This window comes from Seriola lalandi, unplaced genomic scaffold, assembly GCF_002814215.2.
Source record: "Seriola lalandi dorsalis isolate HSWRI2012SDOR001 ecotype SW California unplaced genomic scaffold, Sedor1 jcf7180002054438, whole genome shotgun sequence".
In the NCBI taxonomy this organism is placed as follows: Eukaryota; Metazoa; Chordata; class Actinopteri; order Carangiformes; family Carangidae; genus Seriola; species Seriola lalandi.
The window spans coordinates 183,972-207,539 of NW_019524991.1; the positions used below are offsets into that span (position 1 = coordinate 183,972).

The following is a 23,568-nucleotide window of genomic DNA, read 5'->3' on the forward strand; positions in this document are numbered from 1 at the left end:
ATGCCTTTTCCTGTCAATCAACAAATTATATCAATGAACATGTTATGTTTCTCTAATATCAACATAATGTAGTAAATTTTAAACATTCTCAGTATTGTTAGATAAATTCATAGTATGTCAGTGATCCGTGAATGTCACTCAGTGGGGGAGGTACATTATAAAGCATCATGTTTGACTGTTCAACATTTTGGCTTTATAGTTTACTGAAAGGAAACAGTTGCACTTTTTCAAACATGATATGAATATTTCAGTGGTGTAATGTGCTTGAATTGGGGCATATGCGCATGGTTTGATATGCAATAAAATATCCACATTTTAGTGCCCAGGATTAGTCTCGGATTTAAAGTATTCTTCAATGTAGAATAAACTGACAATTAATTTCATTAGAATGGTCAAAGTACTGTATGTCTTATGGGAAACTTGGAAGTGCAAGCTTACTATTCTGACTATAATTGGTATGTAATCATAATTTTGTGAGTGATTTTATTGATGCATGTTGTCTTTACACCAAGATCCACAATGAAAATAGGCCAGTTATATGGGCAAGTATCTTTCTTTACATTTGTGTTGTTTTGTGTGATTGAATGCCTTCCTTCTCTTAATGTCAAATAAACTAAACTATGCCAGAGTACCTCAATCGAGGACGAAGACTTGTATACATGCACCTTACGTGTCCCACCATTTCGTCAGCGACCTCCACAAAATAAAAATATACTTTTTCAACCCTCACTTGAATTTTTCAAATTAATTTACATTTTATTTAACTTAGTTATCGTTAATATACAGTGCCTGTATTAGGACGATTTGTAACACAGTTTAAATCAACAAAATACCTGGGAATGAACGCACGGTCCTCTGATGAAAGTTTGCACCCTCCACAGCCGGTGAACGCGCGTCACAGGCGCGCAAGACTGCCGCTGCTCGTGCACGCGTCTTCCTCAAGCTAGTTTGCTGCAAGCTCGAAAACTTTACAATTTTCAACAAATTTCAGCTGTAATAGTTGTCCATTTCTTTTGTGAAAGTGCTACTTCAAGAGTTGGAGTGACATCTGTCCAAAACTATTTCCTACACAAGGTTTCACGGCGGTTATCGGTGAGTTTTCTGGTTTACTTCACGATTCGTTTAACTAGTGGGTAGGCTTTCATACCTGCCTTTCAAAACGCTTTCTGTCTCTCAGCTCCTTTTCCGGTCATGAAAGAGTTGAGTACACTTACTACAGAACAGACGTTTACAACTGTCCTTACATGTTGTTGATAAAAAAAAAAACACTTTATCTCGCCTTCTATAACGCTACTATTTAGTTGATTGGGTTTGTTGTCCTAGCTACCACCGCAGCATTTGGTCACCATGGAGACGGAGCGTGAACGCGCAGAGGGACTTCTCATTCACTCACATTTTAAGTCGTAAAATCCACCAAATTTAATCATTTACCACGTGAAGTTATCTACATTTTATTGCATTTTAACTACAGTAAATTCAATCATGAGCCAAAATTATAGTCCGTTTTTGCACTCTAATTCAAAGTGACAAACCATAGGCGGCTCTTTTCCATGCCTAGAAAAAGCTGTTTTTGGACTGTCACACTGTTGGTCTCATTTTAGTACCCATCAAAAAGCGTGTGACCATTGGAAAAAGAAATACTATCTAGCCATCAGTGGTGAATAACTGAGTATATTAACTCTACTCATCTGACAGTAAGGGCTGCAACAAATGATTAATCTTTTTTGCAATTGATCATCACTAATTGATTTGTCAGTAAAATGTCAGAAAATATTGAAAAATGTCTGTTATAGTTTCAAATAACCCAATTTCACATATTCAGATTAATTGTTTCATTCAACCAGCAGTCCAAAGCCCAAATAGATTTATGATTAAAGTAAATCATGGTTCAAGTAAACCATCATGCTGATAATGCTTCCATATTTTTGTTTAAGATTGATTATACATTGTGGTGTTTTTACCTTTAAAGTAAAGGATTTGGATATTGGATGTTTTTCATAGCAATGTCAGAAGCATTTCACACCTACTGTTCATTTTCTATTCTGGCATTCTCCAAATTTTTATGTTTCCCATCAGTGATACACGCCGTAACCACTCGCATAATGAAGTCAAACCACTGAAGTCATTTGCAGTCAGTCTTGGCAAATGTCACAAAGGCCTAAATGGCCTCTATGGAGAGGAAACATGAGAATTGCAGCCCCTTCATTCCACGACGCAACACTTTGAGGAAAACAAGTGCAGAAATTGTCAGTGAAGCCAGACAGTCTCTGCGAGTTCAGTCCACCCAGCGACCATTTACTCCCAGAGATGGACACAGGCAACTTTTTGGAAAGAGCTCTGTCCGAGCCGATCGTGACAACAGACCTCCATCTACCTTTAGGTTAGTCATATACTCAACCCTTTTTCAGTTTATCACCTTCTGAGATCAACTGTTGGTCACATCTAGCCTGTAAAAGTAATCATCCATTTTTTCATGTTACAGTCTTCATGCTCAAAATTTTGATGCACCTGATTCAAGGCCAGGTTCAGGGACTCGCCTCTCTCCACTGAACCACGTAAGTTCCCTCACACATAGGCGCACACTATGTGTCATAATCTAAGCAAAAATTTATATTAAGATTAATATTATAATATTCTGAGTGTCACCATGAAAACTGAATTCAAATGCACTGAAAAAAGCAGCAAATGGAAGCTGTGTGTACACCTCTGTATGCAAGTTTAGCATCAGCATTGGTGTTTTTATAACCAAGATAAAAACTTGGTTTTAGTAAATGGGATTACAATGTTAATATATGAAATAAAAGATAACAATAAATGAGTAACAATAGCAATATGATCTCTTTCTGGATCCACGTATTTTCATTGGTGGATCAAAGCTCTGGCTAATTGTTCACACCATCATGCCGCTGATATGTTTGTGCTGCACCAGAAGCCAAAGTTTCCAGTCCCATGTGATGCTGAAGATGCATTCAAAGCCTTTCCCAAACCCCCCGCTGACCCACTGGAAGTGAAGAGGGGGCTGGCAGGGGCACGGGCACGGCTCCTCAGGGCTGGATCTCTCACCACATTACCTCCTGTAGAGGGATACACAGATGGTAAGTCAGGAAAAAAATATTGATGAAAGTCTGGATCAATGGAGAAAACACGGTATATGAATGAAAAACTAAAAAGTGTATAGTTACTGAATGTATGACACAAAGCAAAGTGATTATTATTAGATAACCGTGTTTATTATTGCGAACAATAAAATGCTAATAACACAAGGTGCATTTGTTAAACAGGTAAAAAAAAGTGTGAGAAAAAAAGCATGCCATTTATTTCAGTCAATGCATCGCTCTAAATCTTCTGTGCAGACACTTGTGCTAAGGCAGTTTTCTCAAATGGAAATGAATAGAGCCATTCACATGCTGACATTATACCTGATTTACAATCTCTGTGGTTGGGCTGGATGAAAAACGTAATTTACTGCTGCTGTTTTGAGTGGAAAATGACTCCTCTCTCTCTCAAACCCTTTCCTGTGAAACCGCTCTACCGTTTACAGCAATAAAATAGATAATGGAGTTTGACTGAATTCTTTTCCCTGTACACAAATATTGTATGTGTGCAGCATGTGATTGTGTACGAATGAATGGACACTTGTACTTTTGCTCAGTGAAAGAAGTATAAATTTGACTGCAGCACACAGCAGCAACCTGTAAATAACTTCTGGCCACATCCTTTCTACGTGTTTAGTGACAGAAAGATTAAACCCAGGCCTGGATCAAAAGCAGCCATCAACTCAACAACTCCTCAATACAGACCACACCAAGGTCCACAGTGGTCCCCACAGACCTGGCCCACACAGAACAGCAAGTGAAAGGTACGCTTTCTGCTCTTCCGTTTGATTTGCAAGATCTGTCTTTCTCTCTTTCGTCTGCTCTCCCACCCTCTCCTGCTCCCTCTTTTTGACTGAAGTGACAGTCTGACAATGAGTTGAAGATTTATTTGTACACAAAGGTTGCAGTGGTAGCCATTACTAGACGGAGTTTTTGCCTCCCGTTTTTCCCTTTCATCAAATCCTCCTCCACCTCCTTCTCGCTTTCTTGCCTCTCTCTTTTTGCACGGAGTTTCTAATGGTTTTTTGTGTTAATTTTCTGGTCCATAACTTATATATGCTGCTGGGAAGAGAAGAGAAAAATTAAAACAAATCATTGTTAGAGTCTTGTTTTTCACTTAAATGCCCAGCCACTGATCCAAATGTCAACAAAAATCAAAAATTAAAACACAGGTCTGGAAGCTGCTATCACTCTCAGACTGATTGACATGTCATATATTGTGCCAAGACTAACATTAGACAAACTCATATCTAGTGTAAGTTACTAGTGTTGTCTAATGCTATTAAAGGGTTGTTTCCATCTGTAATATTTGTAAAAAAAAAAAAAAAAAAAAAAAAGTCATACACTTTTAGTCATGATTACTTGGACAACACACAAAATGCTCATATCCCATTTCTGGAGTGGATTCTGTACAGTCAAAATCTTGGATTGTTCTTTTAATTACAACTACAGTATCTTCCAAAGCAGAAAGTTTTCAAACCACTAATTTACTTAATCAGAGCCAAAACTTTTTAGATATATTCAGTTACCAGCGATGACAGCTGAATATATGAAGTCAATTAGACCAGCAATGGTGTCACTAACTAACAGACAAATTCTTCAACCTGAGACGCTCAACCCCATTTCAAACCCTCATATACTTTACTGTACACTATATCTTGGTCACAGTTAAATCCAGCTTCTTGGTGAGCTTCATCCCCAATGAAACTGCCTCTATCTGTCATTACTATCATGTGTCAGCTTTTACACCTTCACAGTGCAGAGAGGCTAAAAGCTCTGCTTTTTTCTGCCGACCTCATCAGCTGTGTGTCAGCACGAGGGGCATAACTCTGGGCATGAGGTCGGGGGCTGTCGTTACAATCCATCCGACTATCGATTGGGTGGGGCAGCCGGGGCTATAGAGGGGGGACAGACCATAAAACACTTTTACAGGAAATCTGGGCTATCGCCCGCAGCATATCCTCCTCCCTCGCAAGCCAAGTTAACACACAATGTTTGTATAACTTGTTGCTGACAAAGAGGTCCCAAGAGATCAGACTGTGGTCAGTTTATGATGAAAGAGGGTAAGTCTAAGGACTTCCACTTCTTGATTAGTGTTAGGTCAGAGTTTTTGATGCACTGTTCTTTAGTGTTGCAATGAGCAACATAAAAGGTGCATTAGACAGAGACATACAGAGTGAAAATCGCAGTGATAGTCAAACCAGAAGTACACTAACTGCAAGTGGAAATAGACACAGCATGACAGATTAATATGATGAGTTGGATGGAATATAAAGATAGGGGAGATTAGACATCCACTAGGTTCTTTTTCTCCAATAAGCCGGAGCTTTATAGCTCCAAATGGCTCTCTATTAGATTTGGGTACCCATCTGGGCAAGGCTGGCAGCAGCGTGTGTTGTGACTGCAGTGCACTGGCCAGGCCTAAGACAGGGATGAGGTCATGTCTCAGAGAATGCAGTATCACACAAAGAAGCCTTATTATCAGGCTCTTAATCCTATCATACAGAGCCAAAGCCCCCTCTCTGACATTCACTGCAACATGCCTCAGCCAGCACTCCCTGCTGCATATGCCCTGTGTGCCAGCTTATACCAATCACTAAATCTCCTTCAAAGTGAAAGTGCACTCTAAAGTAACGACCACATACTGTATATGTCATCAAGCAACACCTTCAGGTGATGCTTGAGTGGAATGAAAGGGGAACATTTTTACAATAGCTGGGGTCATCTTCTCTCTCATACCTGTCAACAAGACCATGAAATAAAGCTCACTTGAGTGTAAAAGCTCAAAGGAAATATTCCATCTTGAGAGTAAGCCTTTTGTACTAATGTCACTCTGGAAGCTTCAGACAGTCCTGATAACATAATAGTGATTACAGTTTTACATATTTTTCAAAGGTTATTCTCACTTTGTGAGATTTGTGAATCAAATTTTGCAGTAATAGAGCTGATTAGGGGTGGCACAGTGGTGCAGTTTTTAGCACTGCAGCCTCACAGCGACAAGGTTCTGGGTTTGAACCCAGGGTTGGGGCCTTTCTGTGTGGAGCTTGCATGTTCTCCCTGAGCATGCGTGGGTTCCCTCTGGGTACTCCGGCTTCCTCTCACAGTCCAAAGACATGCAGATTAAGTTAACTGGCAATTCTAAAGGTGTGAATGTGAGTGTGAATGGTTGTTTGTCTCTGTATGTCAGCACTGTGATGGACTGGCGACCTGTCCAGGGTGTGCCCCGCCCTCGCCCAATGTCACCTGGGATTGGCTCCAGCCCCCCCCCCCCCGCAACCCCTCAAGGATAAGCAGTGTAGCTAGTAGATGGATGGATGGATGGATGGATGGATGGAGCTGATTAGGATGACTGAACATGCTGCTTGTGTTTATCTCTACTTATTAATAATTGTTTTTTCACTCGTTCACGTAGTAATACATCATATGTCATACTACCTGTCATGTGTCATAGAATTTGTTGTGGCACTGAGTCATTCTCTTTGTGTGTGAGTGGAAAAGTATGGACTTGACAGTGACATGCAGGGATTAAGATTCAACAGTCATATGCAGAGGGCAAGCCACAACACATAGCACAGCATGACACAGTGCATGTTTTTTGGGCACATTTTTCAACAGTAAGACTGTGGAGACAGCTCACATTGACAAATCATGAACAGCTTTAACCAGACTGCCCACAAAGCTAAGTCCTTAGTTCCTGTCTGTTGGGGATTGCAGTTTGAGATGCTCAGTGTCACACACGCAAGCACAGATACAAGGACTCACACACACACAGAAACGTATAAGCTGTCACACACAAACAAACACATATACACACATATACACATCTATTGTCATAAGTGTAAGTACATACAGTATGTGCATACATAGGCACACACACACACACACAGCACCTGCACACACATCTCAACCTCTGCTGCAACAGGGACACCTAGTGGCACTTGATGAACATACACTTACAGACTTGTCAGTGCATCAGGTCAGCAACTTTTCATGGAAATGTACTCTTTGACATGAGAATTAATGCTTTAAATATTTTGTGTACCTCTTTTGTGTCCAAATTAACCAAAACTCCCAAAGTCAATGAAATTTAACAAAAACCAATAGTAGTCACATCTCATGCGCAGAATCTGATGTAACCACACTCTTTGTGTTTTTGTTTCTTTGTACCAACAGTAGAATAACGCAGCCTGTTGTTGACTCAGGAGTTAGACCCACAGACTGCACAACAGGACAGAGAACAGGTTTGTCCAGATATACTAAATTACCTTGCGGCTGTTTTTTTTTTTTTTACAGAAATGGTACATTTTGTACAGCAAGTAGAAATAAAAGTGTAGTTGCAACTTTACTCACCAACTTTGCTGTAACATACCACTCATTCACTCAATCATTTTATTTTATTTCTACCAAGATATCAAAAACCAAATCAATGAAAGCATGTCTAAAGATAATACCACAGTATATAGTCCTGGGGCTAGAAATGTTATTTCACCAAAAACATAGACACACCTCTCTCTCTATAAATGAACAAGACTTTGTCAAACTTTGATTGGGGTGTTGTTGCTAAGGGCTTCGTTTCCACCTCGAGAGGAAGCCAGCCAATAGCTGAGAGAGCTGTTGGTTTGGGCAACCACAGTTTCCTGCATCACACCAAGCAACAAGCAAGGGGGGTATGCAAATGTTTAGCAAAAAGGAAAAAAGGTACATGATGTGTGAGAGACTGCAGACATTTGCGTGCACAAACACAAGTGTTTTCATCACACATGCACACACACACACACATGCCCACATGCAGGCTATTTCACATCAGCACAGACACAAATCAGAGGAAGTTTAGCTGTGGATGGTGACCTTTCATTGTGGCATCAAACTTCCTGCTGTTTTATTTTAAGACAGTGAACTTGTGAACCGTGCTTGCCACTCTTGCTCACCGTCTGCATTTGGAGGTGGCTAACTGCAATTCTCTCCACACATTTCAGATCTGGGGAATGGAAACAACACCACAAGCACAGAGGAGGATGCAGAGTCACTAGTGTGGAATAATACGATTGGTCCTCTTCTACAACAACTGGAGACTGTGGTGCCAGGTTGTGTGGCCAGTGCAATAAGGAACCTCAAAAACAAAGTGCAAACACATGACATACATCAGTCCCTCATTTCTGTGTTTCCTTATTAGATTTCATTTTCAAACAGCAGGCTGAGAAATAGATTTTTCAGCAGAAGCAAAAAGTCATACATAAGGTCTCACAAAATGAAAAGCCACTATCATTTCAACCATTGAAGAAAGGCAAACAAAACGGATAATGTTATGTTTGGCATCCATACAGAATTGTCTCAGCCTGAAACTGCAGTCTGGCACCCATGAAGTGAAATCTATGGCTGTAAATATTTTAACACTCTACAAATTTAATGGAAAATTCATTTGAAAGATAAATATTAAATATTTATTGCACCAAGTGCCTTCTGGCTCATGCATAAAACACCTTTCAGATTGCAGTGGGAAATTGCAGCGAAGTGTCGAGTGTGAGACTGCGGCCGACCTTTTTTAGAAATGGCCAAACCCTGTTATTTATGCAGGGAAAACATTTATTTTACCTCAAAAACAAGGAAAAGACTCCACCCTCTCTCTTCCTCTGCGTCAAGATTGTAGCTGCCTGTTGCAGAATTGTTTCCCTGCATTTGACTATTGAAAGTCAAAGCTGCTTCTTAGAAAAGGAAGGGCAATGCTATTTTACTGCTCTGCAATGTATTGTTGATGTTGAGAATTTAACCTCAAGTTTTTCATGCAAATAATAAATGTATACCTTGCAGCAGAGCCCAAATGAATTACACATACATATCACAACATACACAAACTATTACTCACATGGGTATTTATATGGATGCACACTTGCCAACACACACAAGTGAGTGATTTCATTTTGGGATGTTTACTTTCTGAATGTTTGACAAGTTGCCCTGAACTTGACTTGGTTTTTTTTTCTCTCTTTTTTTGTAATATGTGCTTTCCTGCGATGCCAGGCAGCTCCGAGGGTTCGGTGGACCGTCTGTGTGATTTCTGTGACCGTCTCCATGGCACCTTGGCAGAAGCAGCCATGCTCGGACGACGCTGTAAGAGGAGGTCAGGGATTCTTCGAACACTCTTCCGCCTCATCGACCTCAACTCTGCTCAGCTCAACCTGCACATCGCCAAGCTTTGCCTTGCTGTGAGTCATCTGTGTGTGTGTGTGTGTGTGTGTGTGTGTGTGTGTGTGTGTGTGTGTGTGTGTGTGTGTGTGTGTGTCAGCATGTCTGCCACTAAGTCTCTATCACAAAGGGCATCCAGGGCACTTAAGTGCTTTATACAAAAGTTATGTGAAGGTTTTTTTTTTTTTTTGCATTTTTCTCTCCAGCTGTGTATCAGTGGAAACAACCTCCTCAACATCTGTAAGCTCATCTTCCAGATCAGCCGCAGTGAAACCAACGACCTCCTCTTCCAGAACAACTCTATTATAGGTCAGGATGATTTAGTTCAGTGGTTTCCCATTCTGTACCAAATCCTGTTTTTAAATGTAATTCCTTATGTGTTAATTTTATATCGATCTGGTGCCATTTTTGTGACCCCCTGAACCCTATCATTGAAAATGGCAAATATTCCATCCAGTGTTTCTTTTTTTTTATCTGTATGTTTAGACTCGTTGCTGGGCGTACTGAGCTATGAGGATGTGTCTACATCTGGAGAAGCTCTCTTGTACTGCGTTGGCACTCTGAAATTTCTGTCAGGGAACAGTGCAATCCTCAGACTCCTGCTAGAAAAGAACTGTATTGGTGTGGCCCAGAAAATCCTCCAGAGGCTCCACACAGTAGAAGACACCCACTTCGCTATAGCCGGGCACATCCTTGTACAGGTGTGACAAACTTATGAATCATTTGATATTTGGTGGACAGCAACTAAAGAAACACAGTTATTCTAGGTCAATAGAAAGGAACAAAATGTTAAATGTTCTTCTTTATGTATTTTTTGGCTGATGCAGATTTCCCCACTGTTAGACAAAAATGTTTTTGTTTATGTCTGGTATATAAGCTGCTACAAGAGCATGATGTTCTGTACTGGCTTGGACATTTCAGTCCAAAACACACCCTGCTTCATTCCTCTGAACATGATTGCAGTTAACCACACAAGTAAGCCAGCGCTTCATTTGATATATATAACACAAGTCATTATGGTGTTAGAGGAGGGAAATAAGCAGACCACGACTTTGCAGGACTTTCAGTGCTGCCGTGTGTTTGGAAATTTCTGTTTCCCTCTGGTGATAGAATGATTGATGTCCATACTGAATAGTTTCCGGTCGCTCTACTATATGCCGCCCTGTACAGGCCAGCAGCCAGCCTTAATGAGCATATGACTGACATTGTGTGCAAGCCACGATACAACACTGACACGCAATACTGACCTAAATAGAGACCCTTAAGGTACTATGTGTGCAGACTTCCACTTGCTAACCCGCACTCTCAACCCTCTCTCTCCCTTTTGTCTCTCTCTGTCTGACCTCTGACCCCTGTAGCTGACAGCAACCCTGAGGAACCTTGCCGATCACCCTGATTCCCGTCCACTCTTTGTTTCCTTCTCTGTATTGTCAGAGCTTTGTCTGGTGCTGCATCATCACCGCAAAGACCAGGACATCTGCACCAACATTTCCAGAATATACAGGTATCATACACAGACTTCCATATGGTTATAATAATTTGATTCAATGTCTCACCCCAATTGTGGCTGGGAGTCAAAATTGTCTTTGTTGTTGGGGATAATTTCTCCCTTACTTCTTCCTGCTTCTCTCTGCAGCTCACTAATGTAAACCATCACAACCTGTAATGAGCTGAATCAAAACAGACCATCATTCACTTCTCACCCTCTGTTCTCTGCTTTTTCTTCTTTCTCCAGCAATCACTCTCCCTCTCTTTTCCTTACAACTTTTAGCTTTTCAACTGTAGAGTTCTGAATGTGCAAGTGAATTCCCAAGTGTATAAGGTATGTTACAGGATAATGTCAGGGTGGCTCTCAGCCTGCTGAAACTCAATAGAAGCTGGGTGATGCAGCAGGACAATTACTCTAAACATCAAAGTAAAATTTGGCGTGGCCCAGTCAGAGCCCAGACCTTAACCCCATAGAGAGGCTGTGTAGTGACCTGAAGATAGCTGCTCACACCAGACATCCTCAGCATATGGCTGAGCACAAGCAGTTCTGTTGGAAGAATGGTCCAAAATTCCTCCTGAACATTTCATCCAGTTATTTAATCCAAGGGCTCACTTACTTTTTCCACCAGCACTGTGAATGATTAATGGGTGTGTTCAATAAATACACAGAAGATTATAATCATTTGTGTGTTATTAGCTTAAGCACATTGTGTTTGTCTATACTTATGACTTGTAGATCAGATCTCATGTCATGATCAATTAACAGAACACCAGGTCATTCCAAAGTGTTCACATACTTTTTCTTCCCACTGTACTTACTTAGGATACTTCAGAATAAATGCTATGCAATACGTGCCAGCTGTCCACTTGACCTTTCATAGTGGTACATGGGACAATTATCCAGTGTAAAACCTGGCACAGGGCTTTGGCACCAAAGTTACTCAAGTCCCAGTCCCCTCTGGTCTCAGTGCCTGCACCAGAGCACAATGACACAAATGATGCTCATCTTCAAATTCTCTCTCCAGGTCTCCAGCCTCCATCTCTGGCACAAGTACATTATCAGTGTGTGAAGCACAAAATAGAATATTTAGTACTTTAGTGTGCAAAGGAACTGTTTTTTCCGATGCAAATTATAAGGCAACACAATTTTAGGTTTGTTTTAGTACTGTTAAAATAAATACTGTCTGAATAATTTTGCACAAGATAATGAAAACATAAAAATGAGATCCCAGCCCAGGCCTACTTATCCATTATCAGTGTTGATTTAATATCTCCATATGTAGTCAGCACAGCGGAGAAGTCAGAGAGTTTAATGGTTGGCGGTATTTGTTGTCCCCTCTCTCTCAGTAAACTCTCCTCTTACTCTGAGTGCCGCCTCGCCCTGGCCCAGACCCCCGACTGCTACCAACTATTTTTAGAACTGCTGACCAAACATCACCAAAAACAGGTGAGTCCGCTAGCCTCCCCTGCATTTGTATGTGTGTGTGCTTTAGTGTGTATGTCTTAGAGAAGACAAGTTTTTCCGGTGTTCATGATGTAGCTCCACTTAGCATGTTTACCTTCAGAGCAAGCTGTTTATGTACAAGTCCAAGCACATTTACGGGACATTGTGTCCATCTGCACGTGGTGTTCCTGTTTCAGTCTCTGCTCTGCTATGCGTGTGTGTGTGTGTGTGTGTGTGTGTGTGTGTGTGTGTGTGTGTGTGTGTGTGTGTGTGTGTGTGTTTTGACATTTTATCATCCCAGGAGGGGCTGAGTAAGTAGAGGAAAGGGAGGGAGGAAGGGAGGAGAAAAGGAAAAAAACAGTAAAGGAGGTGAGCTTGAGTAGAGTAGAGGTGATGCAGAGGTGGAGGGGAGGAGACTTGACTGACATATGTTTTTAATCTAACTGGGAATAAACACATACCAACGCCTTCAAATACACACACACACAGACACACACACACAGACACACACACACACACACACACACACACACACTTGACAGTAAGAGGTGATGAGCAGTGAGTCCTGTCCTCATATCAATGTCAGTGCGCATTTATGGGAGAATTGAGTATGTTCCTGGCTCACGTGTTCTTCACCTTATTTACTTGAGAGTCAGGATACAAATGTGAAAAAACAGGGTGTTGTTTGTCACCCTTTTTTCTCAGTAAATGTGCAATAACTCATTGAAAACTTTGGGTGTAGTTACACTCAAACATGTTTACACTGCTCCAAACCCTCTAGGGGAAATGACTGACACTGACAATAGTGCTACTTGACAGGGCAGGCTCACTGTGCTGCAGGTGAAGTTGTTGCTGATCTTCAAATTGTAAACACAGTCTCATAAGATTTAATGTTGTCTGCTTTTCATTTTCTAGTTAGAAACAAACAACCTCTACTGCTGAAGCTTAAAGTCGATCAACAGAAAATTGTTATTGCAACTATATTTATTATTGACTAATTGCCTCGGTTCAAATCCCAAGTATTTCCCAATTCCACCGCAGAGGATTTTCTCCTTTTCATATGATTGTAAGTTAAATATCTTTAGATTTTGGACTGATTGATCCAACAACATTTGATAGATGAAGATGTCAACTTGGGCTCTGAGAAGGTATACTGGGCAATGTTGACTCTTTCTGACATTTTACAGACAAAACAAATATTTAATTAATAAAGAAAGTTACTTACAGATTAATCTGTAATGAAATCAATTGTTAGTTGCTGCCCTAAAGTACTGTATACATTAAGCTGATAAATATGAAACCAGAAACTAAGTACAAAGAAGCTCATAATATATGTCATATACTGTCTACATACTACATCTTACACTGACTAAAATGCTGTAAGAGGAAACGTTAAGTGAAAACTGTTTGAAACTTTGAAAGTAACTTTGGCAGTTTGGCCTTTCAACCAAATATGCGATAGTATGAAACATATAAATACATTTTGAGTTGGTTAGCTGTCATTCAGAAGTAAGAAAAGATTAGATAAATGCAATCTCCCACTGTTCTCCCACAGGACCTTGTTGTGCGCCTTCTTTTCACCCTCGGGAACCTCACAGCCAAAAGCGACGAGGCTAGGCTGCAGCTCTTCCAGTGCCAGGGCTGCATGGACACACTCCTCCAAGTGTACGACAGCTACCAGCGAAGAGATGCGTCTCCACACACGCCCTCACAGCCACGTGCCCCTTCCCTCAGCAAACCTTCCGCTCCGACCACAAGCGTGCAGGAGGCTGATGACGTGCTGGTGAAGCTGGTCAGGGTGCTGGCGAACATGTGCATCCATCCAGCTGTAGGTCCGGCGCTGGCAACCAACACAGCCTGCATTCAGCTTCTGATGGAGACACTCGGTGAGCAGAGAGCAGGAAGAATTCATCAACACTCTCCTTAAGTCATTCACTTTTTATCTATATAATTTATTAAATGGCAAAAAGTACAATCAATAGCAGATTTAGAGCTGTAATACTCATATTGTATCTCTGTCATACAAAGGAAGCAGTCTGTGACAACCTGGAGTTCTGATAAGTTTAAAAATAGATGTTTATTGCATTGTAAGTACCTGAAGTATCTGCTTAGGTACCCAACCACTTCCCTTGTGCTGGGAACAAGACATGACTTTGGTCGAAAACAGACTCCTCATTCGTCTGTTCATTCCATCGCTCGCTTTCCTCTCAGTGCTTTCTGTTCAATACGCAGCACATCCTCTTTTGGTTTGGTTTGGCTTTTTTTTTGTATTTTTTGAGTCTGACAGAGCGAAGCACCTCACTGCATGAGCAGGATGTTCTGTCACATCTCACAGCCGACTTGGTTTGTGTGTGTGAAATTCTCCCATGTGGTTAGATGGTTTCAGGACAGGTTGAACTGATACACAGGTGGGTGTGAAACTCTCAATTTCTCTGCAGCGTACCTTCTACACATGCTTCATGGCAGTTAGGAAAGAGTATTAAATAAACAAAACAGGGGTAAAACTAGTGGAAAAAATAGGCAAACTTTAAAGGATAGAGGGGTGTGTGACTGTGGCCAGTGAGTAAGATAGGAAGTAAATTAAGTAACTGAAGACAGAAACATAAAATGAGCAATTGAAGGGGGAATATGGAGCTGCTGTGACAGCTGGAGACAGAAAACAAAATCTCAATAGAGAAAGAAAGAGCAGGCTTGGCTGATCGATGAACTGTTTTGATCAAGTTCATGACGGGCTGCGCTGCTTTACATTACAGAGCTTTGAAGAGGAGGGAGAGGGTGGGGGGCACAACAAAGCAGCATATCCAGTCAGATCCAGAAACAAAATTCTGTGTGACACAGGCGCCGGTTGACAGTGCAACCGCAATACCCGCAATTTATGACCGAGCACACGACATCTGCTGCTATATCAGGAACAGACTTGGTTTCCAAGCCTCTCACACTGTCATGCCTGCTTGGATTGGGTCACATTGACCTTTGTATGCAGCTCATGATCAAACTGACTATATCAGGCCAAAATTAACCACAGATAACAGCTGCTTTTATGATAATGTCACACTGTTACATCAGTGTGGAGCTGTAATATGCAAAAAGGCTGAAAACCCAGGGGGCTCACTGCGTTTCTGCATGTATTTATCTCATTTAAAATACTCTATAATTGTTCTATCTGTAAATTACCATGTATATCTATTTATTCCTGCATTATTCGTGAAAATATGAAAAACTTTACACCATACATGGTTTAAAGATTTATCATTTACCCTAACGTTATCTTCTCCCCTTCATCAACATAAAAGGAAGTGATGCCTTCATCTGGATTCATCTGGGTAGTCATTATCAGGGAGAGAGCAGTTTATTCTGAGCTCTGACTCTTCTCGTCACCAGAACGAGGGTCACTTCACATGAATGAATAGTGAGCAGTAATATTTCAGGAGCATTAAGGCCTGTTCATCATGGCTGTGCAGTGTGGATGCTCCCTCTGTTGGTTGCACCTTATACAGGAGGACTTTTAGGGAAAAAAGACAAACATTTTGACATCTTTGTAAAAAGTCAAAAGTCAAAAGTCAAGTTAATTAAAGGTTTCTCTTACTCATGATTATTTTCTATCTTGTTCTTTTGTGTGTGTATGTGGGTAACACAGATTTGAGGTCTGTGCAGGAGAGCGAGGAGCTATTGGTGAATGTGGCTGCCACCATCAACAACCTGTCCTTCTACCAGGAAGAAAGCTCTGCAATCAGACACAGTCGTCTCACCATCGCAAAGTGTAAGACTCTAAGAGTGGCAGATTTTAATGTAGAAAGGAAAAATAAAAACAATGAAAGTATGCTTCCATTTGCCAATTTAACTCTTAATTTTGTCCCACTTTTTTTTTTTCAATTATCCTCCCCCTTTCACTCTCCCATTCCTCTGTTTTGTCTGCTCACCCTGTCTTTTTACATCAGTAATGCTGAAGTTGGTGCTCAGCTCCAGTATGGACGCCATGCTTGAGGCCACCCGTGTGTATGGAAACTTGTCACAGTCCGATGATGTGCGGGACTTTATTATGCAAAACAAAGGTAAATGGTGGACACAAACAAACAGACACACACAGAAGACTCCAGCATGGGACTATGTCATAGTATTGTAAGCCATATTATTTTACTCTCGCAGGAAAAGTTGGCATGTTAGAATCAAAACGTCCCATCTATTCAAAGCCTGATATTGATAAACATGAATACATTGAAGAATGCACCCGTAAAGATGTATAAATTGTATCCTCCAAGCGCAGAACTTTACAGGAAGCTGAGTGCATAGTCACAGAATACCGGTACACTGTACTGTTGTGTCATGTTTGGGCTGGACTTATCTGCAAGGCCAGCAACAGTCAGTATAAACATACCCGCTGACGCTGGTGATAGCGGCCCTCTTTATCTTTGCCCTGCTTTGTCCTTTGTCCGCTCAATCACTCTGTCATCTTTCTCCACTTTCTCTCCCTCAGTGCACCAGTTCGTGGTGACGCTGCTCGACTCAAAAAGCACTGAGATGTGTTTTTCAGCCTGCGGGGTCCTCACCAACTTGGCTCTGGACCCTCCCAACCGGGTCAGTCTCTCACTAGAGGGGGCTGCTGCCAAGTAAGGACACTTAGGGATTAAGGGTTTGTTCATGTAGGAGAGAGTTTGTGTGGAGATTTTAATTGTATTTGACAATTCACAGACAATTTACAGACTTTCCACTAAATTTACTCAAGGTTCTGAAGAAGCAGATCTTCTGTACCTCAGTTCTCTTGAGATTCAAATATGATGATGAATTAAAAAGTTCAATATAGTTAAGAACATCTTGGTGGCTAACAGAATTTTAAAATTAATAAATAAGTGATAACTGCATAAAAATCAGGGTGGCTGTCAGGGCTGGCTCAGGGGGTAGAGTGGGTCGTCCTCTAATCAGGAGGTCGGTGGTTCAATCCCCGGCTCCTCCAGTCCAGCCCAGTGTGTCCTTGGGCAGATACTGAACCCCAAATTGCCCCCAATGTACCATTGGTGTATGAATGTGTGTGTGATAGAGATGTGATGTGTATAAAAATGCAGTCCATTTGAATTCTGTTAGTTTTGCGCTAAATCTGTGAAATTGCTGTAGGACATAAAGACTGGCTTTGAGAAAAATAAGGAGAGGGGTTCTATATCAGTGAATGAAAATGAAGGTGACTGCCAATAACGTCCAGTAGTTTTATTATACACACCTGGTGGAGAAAGACCAGGACTTGAGTGTGCAGTTTGGAGCCTAATGTGCAGCCATCTTCATCTTCATGCAGTACATGTCATGACCATGACCAACACAAAGATCTGAGTGTATTTCCCAAAATGCCAAGCTGTTCCTTTAAGAGCATTTTCACAGACATGAGCAATGAGCACCAACAACTCTACTGGCATTAACAAGATGCTACTATTCATCTGAGCCTTGATGTTATTGGTTCACAGTGTTTATACATTTGTCAATTTGTCAATTTAGATTAATTTGTACATTTTTAACTCAAGAGAGCTGAAAGAGGGACAGATTCTGTGAAATCTTCTTACTATAGTGCAGGCTTATCACTTATCACTCCAAAAGTGAGCTTTGCTTAAACAATTAGGTTCTCATTTTCCCTTTACAAACACATACACACACACACACACACACATGCACGCACACACACACACACACAGTCCTCTTTCAGATGTACTGTACATTCAATGAAGTGGAGCTAATGCCCACAAACCTGCCGGTCATGTGAATCCCGTTCCCTTGAGTCATATGATGTGTGTCCGTGTGTGTGTGTGTGTGTGTGTTGTGTGAACAGTCTGGTGGACAGCCTGAGAGACTTCGGACCAGGTGATTGGCAACTGGCAGGACAGATTTGTCAGGCGCTGTGGAACCTGATCGGTGGTGGTTCAGAGAAGCTGCTGGATACAAAGGAGAGAGAGTCCCTGCTGGAGATCCTCACTACATACTTAGGTTGGTGTTATTACTAATCCTTACATAACAAGGGAGGGAGCCATGCTGGAGAGAACATGTTCTTACTCACATCAGTGGCCCTCAGGCGGAAGGGAGGAACAGAGATAGTCACACTAACACGAACTAAAACCTCGATGGTCACATCTGGGAGCTGCCTGAACATAAAACATGTCAATGTAAAGCACTGAAAAGGAACCTGAAACCTCACACTGCCCCCCTCTCATCCTCTGTCCACTGTTTTTAATCTATTCCATAGATGAAGAGGAGGCCCTGAAGTGGATAGAAAATGAAGACATGAGGGATTTTCACAGAGCATGCTGGGAGTTGGAATTCCTACCTGTAGCTCAAAAACTGATGAAGATCCTCCAGCCTCTGGACCTGACAGCCTGACACACTGTTACATGAAGTTAGGAGTCATGTTGCCATAGAAGTAAATCCTTTATCCTCTGTCAAAACGGTATAGGATGAAGTATTTGCTTCATCTTATTAGTATAAAACACTCATCTCTTGTAGGTTTGAAATGTGTCTGTAAAGGTCAATAGCCATCGTCATAGAGAAAGCAGAGATGATCAGCTTGAACAAAGAGTTTTCACTGCAGAAAAAGTGTCAAAACACATTTAAAACATCTCAGACTGCTGCTGCAGAATAGTTTAGGTCTCCACTGTCCAACCACATGTTCAAGTATGTTCCCAATGCTTATCATTTTGTAAAGTTATGGCTAAATACTCAGAATTCAAGCTGACTATTGATGCTGTTTTTTCATGAACGATGAAGCTACCAGCTTTTTACAGCCAGTTTTAAAGCCTATAGATGGTCAGTGTTTCATACTCAAAGCAATAGATTTTTGACTGAAAAGCTTTATTGGCTGATAATGGTAATTATGCAAAATATAAGAGGCAGGCTGAAATGTTAAAAAAAAAAACGTGTGGACATACCGTATATATATATATAAAATTACTAGATTCTTTTCTCAATTCTTGTCTACAGAAAAAACACTTGCACTTCTATCCGTATATATTTTTTATTTATTTTCAAAGCATCCTTTTCTTATCAATACCAGCAGCCTTTTTTTTTTTTTAATTTTGTTGACATTTATAACCTCTTATGCACTTTAACTTTCATTTAGGGTATCTTCACATGTACAGGGATAATTTAATACAAGTTCTTTGCACATTTATATAACAGATTTGACCTGCTTTGTGTTGTAAAGATAGTTTTATGATAATGTAGTGTTGAAAACAGATGACTAACCTTGAATTTACCTCATGAGCAAATCCTTTATTGTCGGTGTATTGTGTGACTTTGGAACTTGTTCGTAATAAAGCTGAAGAAAGCAGGAAACATTTTGCTTCTCAAAGCCTTTATTATTACACAGATATGGGGCCAGGCAGTGCTTACAAGTTACACCAAGTTGCCTAAAGTACAGCATTTCAAAATCACATCGTTATCACATCGAAACAAATCAGAAACGGCACTTAATTCAAAAACCCCCGGTGTCAGTTCCCCCAGATCTCACACAATAGTGACTTTTAAACAACCACAAGACAAGCTGATGTTTCAAAAACCCCTAAACAACTCATTAGCCAGAGCTAGAAACAAACATTGTTCTCTACACAGAATTTCTCAGGTTGATATGAAAGACAGTTGGCTGGCTGATATCAAAGTTACTCAAAGAAAATGCTTCCTATGCCATATTATCTGGGAAAGCCACCAAAATGTGAAGGCAGTTTGGTCAGCGGGGGATAACAGTGAGTTTCTGCTGGTGATTGTGTTTTGACAGACAGGCTTCTCTGGCCTCGATGGGAAACACCCTGAAGTTCAGACAGATTACCTCACAATGAAAGTCAAGGATTTTTTCCCGTGAGGTGTGACATGGATGCAATCAGGAAACACAGCTAAAAGGTGTCCAACATGGAATTCCCCCTTATCTTGAGCTAAGTGTTAGTCAGCAGCAAAGAGAAACTGACCTGTCAAGCTTATACAGTAAAATGAAATTCACATGAAAGTCCCTGGACTGCACTGGTGACAAACTGAACTATCCCCCTGAGTTCAGCTTACTGTTAATGAAGTCAGCTTTGCTATCAAAGTGTACTTTGGAACAAAAGGTGTGAGAATAAAACTCCATGTCTTTTCATGAGTCATCTTTTGCATAAAAGCAATTATGCTTTCTAATTACCATGGGTCGTTAAACTTCCTGCATTCCTGCAACTGAGCAGTGGAAGTGAGCTGATGGTGACAGTGATTGTGCTATGACTGTTTGATTCCTGAATTGTGTAGGCCTCTCCACATCTAATACAATCACTTTGATGAAGCAATGAAATCAAATTGTTTAGGAGAAAACTACGAATGATACACAACATTTCAATATCATAGTTTATTTTTTTTTTTCGTCTTTTTCATATAATTTCATATAAAAAGTGTCAGTAACTGACATCAGTCAGAAGTCTGAAAAAACCTCCACTTCCTCTCAAACCACTTCCAAATGTACCATTCCTTGATCATCATCACCCTCCTCCTTATCCTCCTTCTCCAGATATCACTCATTCATCTGTCTGATTCTCTCAATCCAACCTCAGGAGAATGCAGTACTTTACTGGTTTTAGTAAACAAAAAACAAAAACAGCAGAGGTTTCACACCTCTGTTCAAAATAAAATTTAAAAAAAGCTGCTTTTGCACTGGTTAGACTTCCCTAGCAGGGAAATAAGCACAGCTACAACCTTTTGCGTCCGACAGCTATCGACCGCAGTCGGCCCTGTGTGGGCGAGCCGGGTCCCCGAGCAATGGGAACACGGCAGCCCGGAAAGAGTCTCTGCTCACCAAAGAGCACTTCTTATATGTTTTATAGAGAAAAACAGAAGAGGTATTCATTTACTGGTAAAATTCACAATCCAAAGCTTCGAAGGTGTTAGGGCGACCAGGCAGCAGGGATAAGCGGAAGACAGATAAGGTGTGGTTAGGGCAACCGGAAGCAAATCCCTCCTGGAAAACCTGGTTTCTAACATTCTTTTTGATTAGCTTTTTTTTTTCTTTTTTTTCCCCAATACCAGAAAAATAAAGACATCATCATCAACAAATGATAAACAAGTATCTCACAATAACAGAGCTACAGCAGAAGCAAGAAGTCTTTCCTTCAAAGTGCCTCGCTTATCTTTCTTTTTTTTTTTCTTTTTTTTGACACATGAAATTCAAAGACGTACTTTTTTTTTTTCTCTGTCATTTGTGTGAAACACACACAAACATCCACACCTCAGTCATCATGAACACAGATCTCATCCACACATGTACAGTCAAACTCAAAAAGGGCTCAGACAGTGTTCTTTGAGTTTCTTTCCACACCTCTCTGGTTTTCACACACTCCTTGGATTAGCTTACATTGACATTTGAGATTTGGGATGGGGGTAGAGGACGAGGAAAAGGGGGGGGTAATGCAGTGGATTTCTAATGGATAGGGGCTTAGGGGGTATTATGGTGTAGGGTGAGGGGGTGATTTGGGGATCAATATGACCCCGCTGAATACAACATGGGAGCAGCAGCATCAGCACGTATGCACACTGTGCTGGATAGTTCAGGCACACGTAAAAAACACCGCCGATAGTTAATGCTTCCATCTCCACTAACAGCAACCACATCGACAACATCCACTTCTCTTAATACAAAATGAAATAAAAAGATAATTCAAGAAACTAAACAAATATGACAGTGACAACAGATTCAAAGTGCAGACTCTTTGTGGCTGCACAGCTTTCTGGGGACTTGCTGTGGGTCTTCACTCTACCGGGAGACAGAAGAGATTGGCAACCAACGTGCTGCATGCTGGAGTACTGAAACATCGTCCTGGATGCCTCCGGTGTCAGTGCTCTGGCCTGGCACAAACTCCCCAGCTGAGCAGGAGTTTGCTCCAGGCAGCCCTCTCTTGGTCACTTTTGGCACTGCAGGCAACACGAACTGAGTTTGTGTATCCACTTGTAGTTTGAGATGACTTTTCTTCCACAGTTCTCTTTTTTTTTTTTTTCCTTGCTTTCCATTTGTTCTGATCCTCTTCTCCACATCCATCCAACAAGCACCGCCACAACCCAGGACTCTCTTCCACTCATCTCTTTTGTTGAATCCCCCCCCCACCCCTTTGATTTTCTTTTTTTTTTTTTTTTCTTGAAGTGTCCCATAATGAGCAACAACAATGACAGTAAAAACACAACGATAAAAACACCAAAAGCACTTCATGTCATGTAGCGGGTGATCGCTCTCAGAGCGTATAACAGTTCTGCTTGCATTCGCGCTTCCATAAGAAGCAGATTAACGTGGACCTGCAGGAGACAACAAAAAAAGTAAAGAGAAAGTCTTTAAACACTGAGCCATAGTCAACCAATTTGAAATAGCTGCAACTAAGAAACCAGGATAGAGGAATCAGAATCTCATCTCACCTTCTCGGAGTGCTGAAACTGCCTCCAGAAACTCTCATACATTCGTTTGGTGGTCTTCTCAGGACTACACACCATGGTCTTAATATAGATCTTAAAGCTTCGGTCCAGAAGCTGGTTTATCTCCCCGTAATCATAGTCATCATACCTGCGGATCACAGAAAAACAGAATGTTAAAACACAGTTGCAACAGTGCTGATTAAGCAAAATAACACACACTGCAAAAATAAAACGCTACTAGAAAAAAACCGAGTATCCAGCCACTGACCTGATGCCAAACATGCAGTGGATGTAGTTCCAGATGGCCCTACGCAGCATACTGGTGTCCACATCCTTGTGTGTTGCCATGGTGTTGTAGGTCAGGTTGTAGGCCATCTGGAACTTCTCGTCCAGCATCTGACCAACATCAGGATACAGTCGATTGACCAGAGAGAAGCCGTGATCCTCCCAGCTGTAATCCTGCAGAGAGGAGAAAAAGCAAGTTAACAACAGATCTCTCTTTTTTTCTTTTGCATATAGTACTCTTTATTCAGGCTGTATTTAATCTATACCTGCACTCTGAACGTGGGCACGTGCTCCCCCCTCCTGGAGAAGTCCTTGTAGCCATAGCTGGGGTCCTCAAAGTGTCGAGAGATGTCTCTTGAGGGGACACACTCCTCGTCCTCTGCTGTGACCACCAGCATGCTCTCAGTCTTCTCCCTTTCGAAGCGGGTTGCCATCTCTTCTTGGCTGGCCTCCTCGTCATCGCGGCACTCCTGCAGCTGCTTCATGCGCTCCATCAGCACCTCCACCTCGCCACACATCTCCTTAGAAACAAAGATCAACATCCGCGGTTAGGAACGAGAGTCATACAACTTCTTAGCGTCTCAAAACACACACACACAGGATGTTAAGTGCATGGATCATACCCGCAGCCTGGATTCAAGTTTCACACGAGTTAGAAAACCTTCACATGCTCCAACTTTTATCTCTCTA

At 41.3% G+C, this 23,568-nt stretch overlaps 2 protein-coding genes across 3 annotated transcripts in view; one reads left to right on the forward strand and one right to left on the reverse strand.

Annotated features, from left to right (window-relative positions):
* The first annotated feature begins 881 nt into the window (after positions 1-881).
* armc2 (armadillo repeat containing 2) lies at positions 882-19,515 on the forward strand. Its single transcript, XM_023410788.2, has 18 exons — positions 882-1,092; positions 2,077-2,380; positions 2,483-2,555; positions 2,930-3,095; positions 3,733-3,859; positions 7,269-7,336; positions 8,072-8,179; positions 9,114-9,298; positions 9,485-9,587; positions 9,765-9,979; positions 10,637-10,782; positions 12,114-12,213; positions 13,766-14,096; positions 15,848-15,970; positions 16,149-16,262; positions 16,685-16,817; positions 18,020-18,174; positions 18,431-19,515. The coding sequence occupies exons 2-18, from the start codon at positions 2,163-2,165 to the stop codon at positions 18,562-18,564; spliced, it is 2,499 nt and encodes an 832-aa protein (XP_023266556.1). The 5' UTR covers positions 882-1,092; positions 2,077-2,162; the 3' UTR covers positions 18,565-19,515.
* Positions 19,516-19,517: 2 nt separating this feature from the next.
* The window catches only part of sesn1 (sestrin 1), a 54,051-nt gene continuing 50,000 nt past the window's right edge, over positions 19,518-23,568 (reverse strand). For both annotated transcript variants that reach the window (XM_023410790.2, XM_023410791.2), the window contains 4 exons: positions 23,145-23,399; positions 22,862-23,052; positions 22,597-22,741; positions 19,518-22,479 (listed from right to left, as the gene is read on the reverse strand). In XM_023410790.2, the coding sequence (XP_023266558.1) occupies positions 22,393-22,479; positions 22,597-22,741; positions 22,862-23,052; positions 23,145-23,399 (678 nt within the window). In that variant the 3' untranslated portion in view covers positions 19,518-22,392. The remainder of the gene's footprint in view (positions 22,480-22,596; positions 22,742-22,861; positions 23,053-23,144; positions 23,400-23,568) is intronic.

Bases quoted from the DNA above. Each gene is read 5' to 3' on its own strand.
- armc2 (XM_023410788.2), top strand. From the start codon at position 2,163: ATGGCCTCTATGGAGAGGAAACATGAGAATTGCAGCCCCTTCATTCCA. The intron at 3,096-3,732 runs GTAAGTCAGGAA...CTACGTGTTTAG, and splicing joins TGTAGAGGGATACACAGATG to TGACAGAAAGATTAAACCCA. The intron at 3,860-7,268 runs GTACGCTTTCTG...TTGTACCAACAG, and splicing joins CACAGAACAGCAAGTGAAAG to TAGAATAACGCAGCCTGTTG.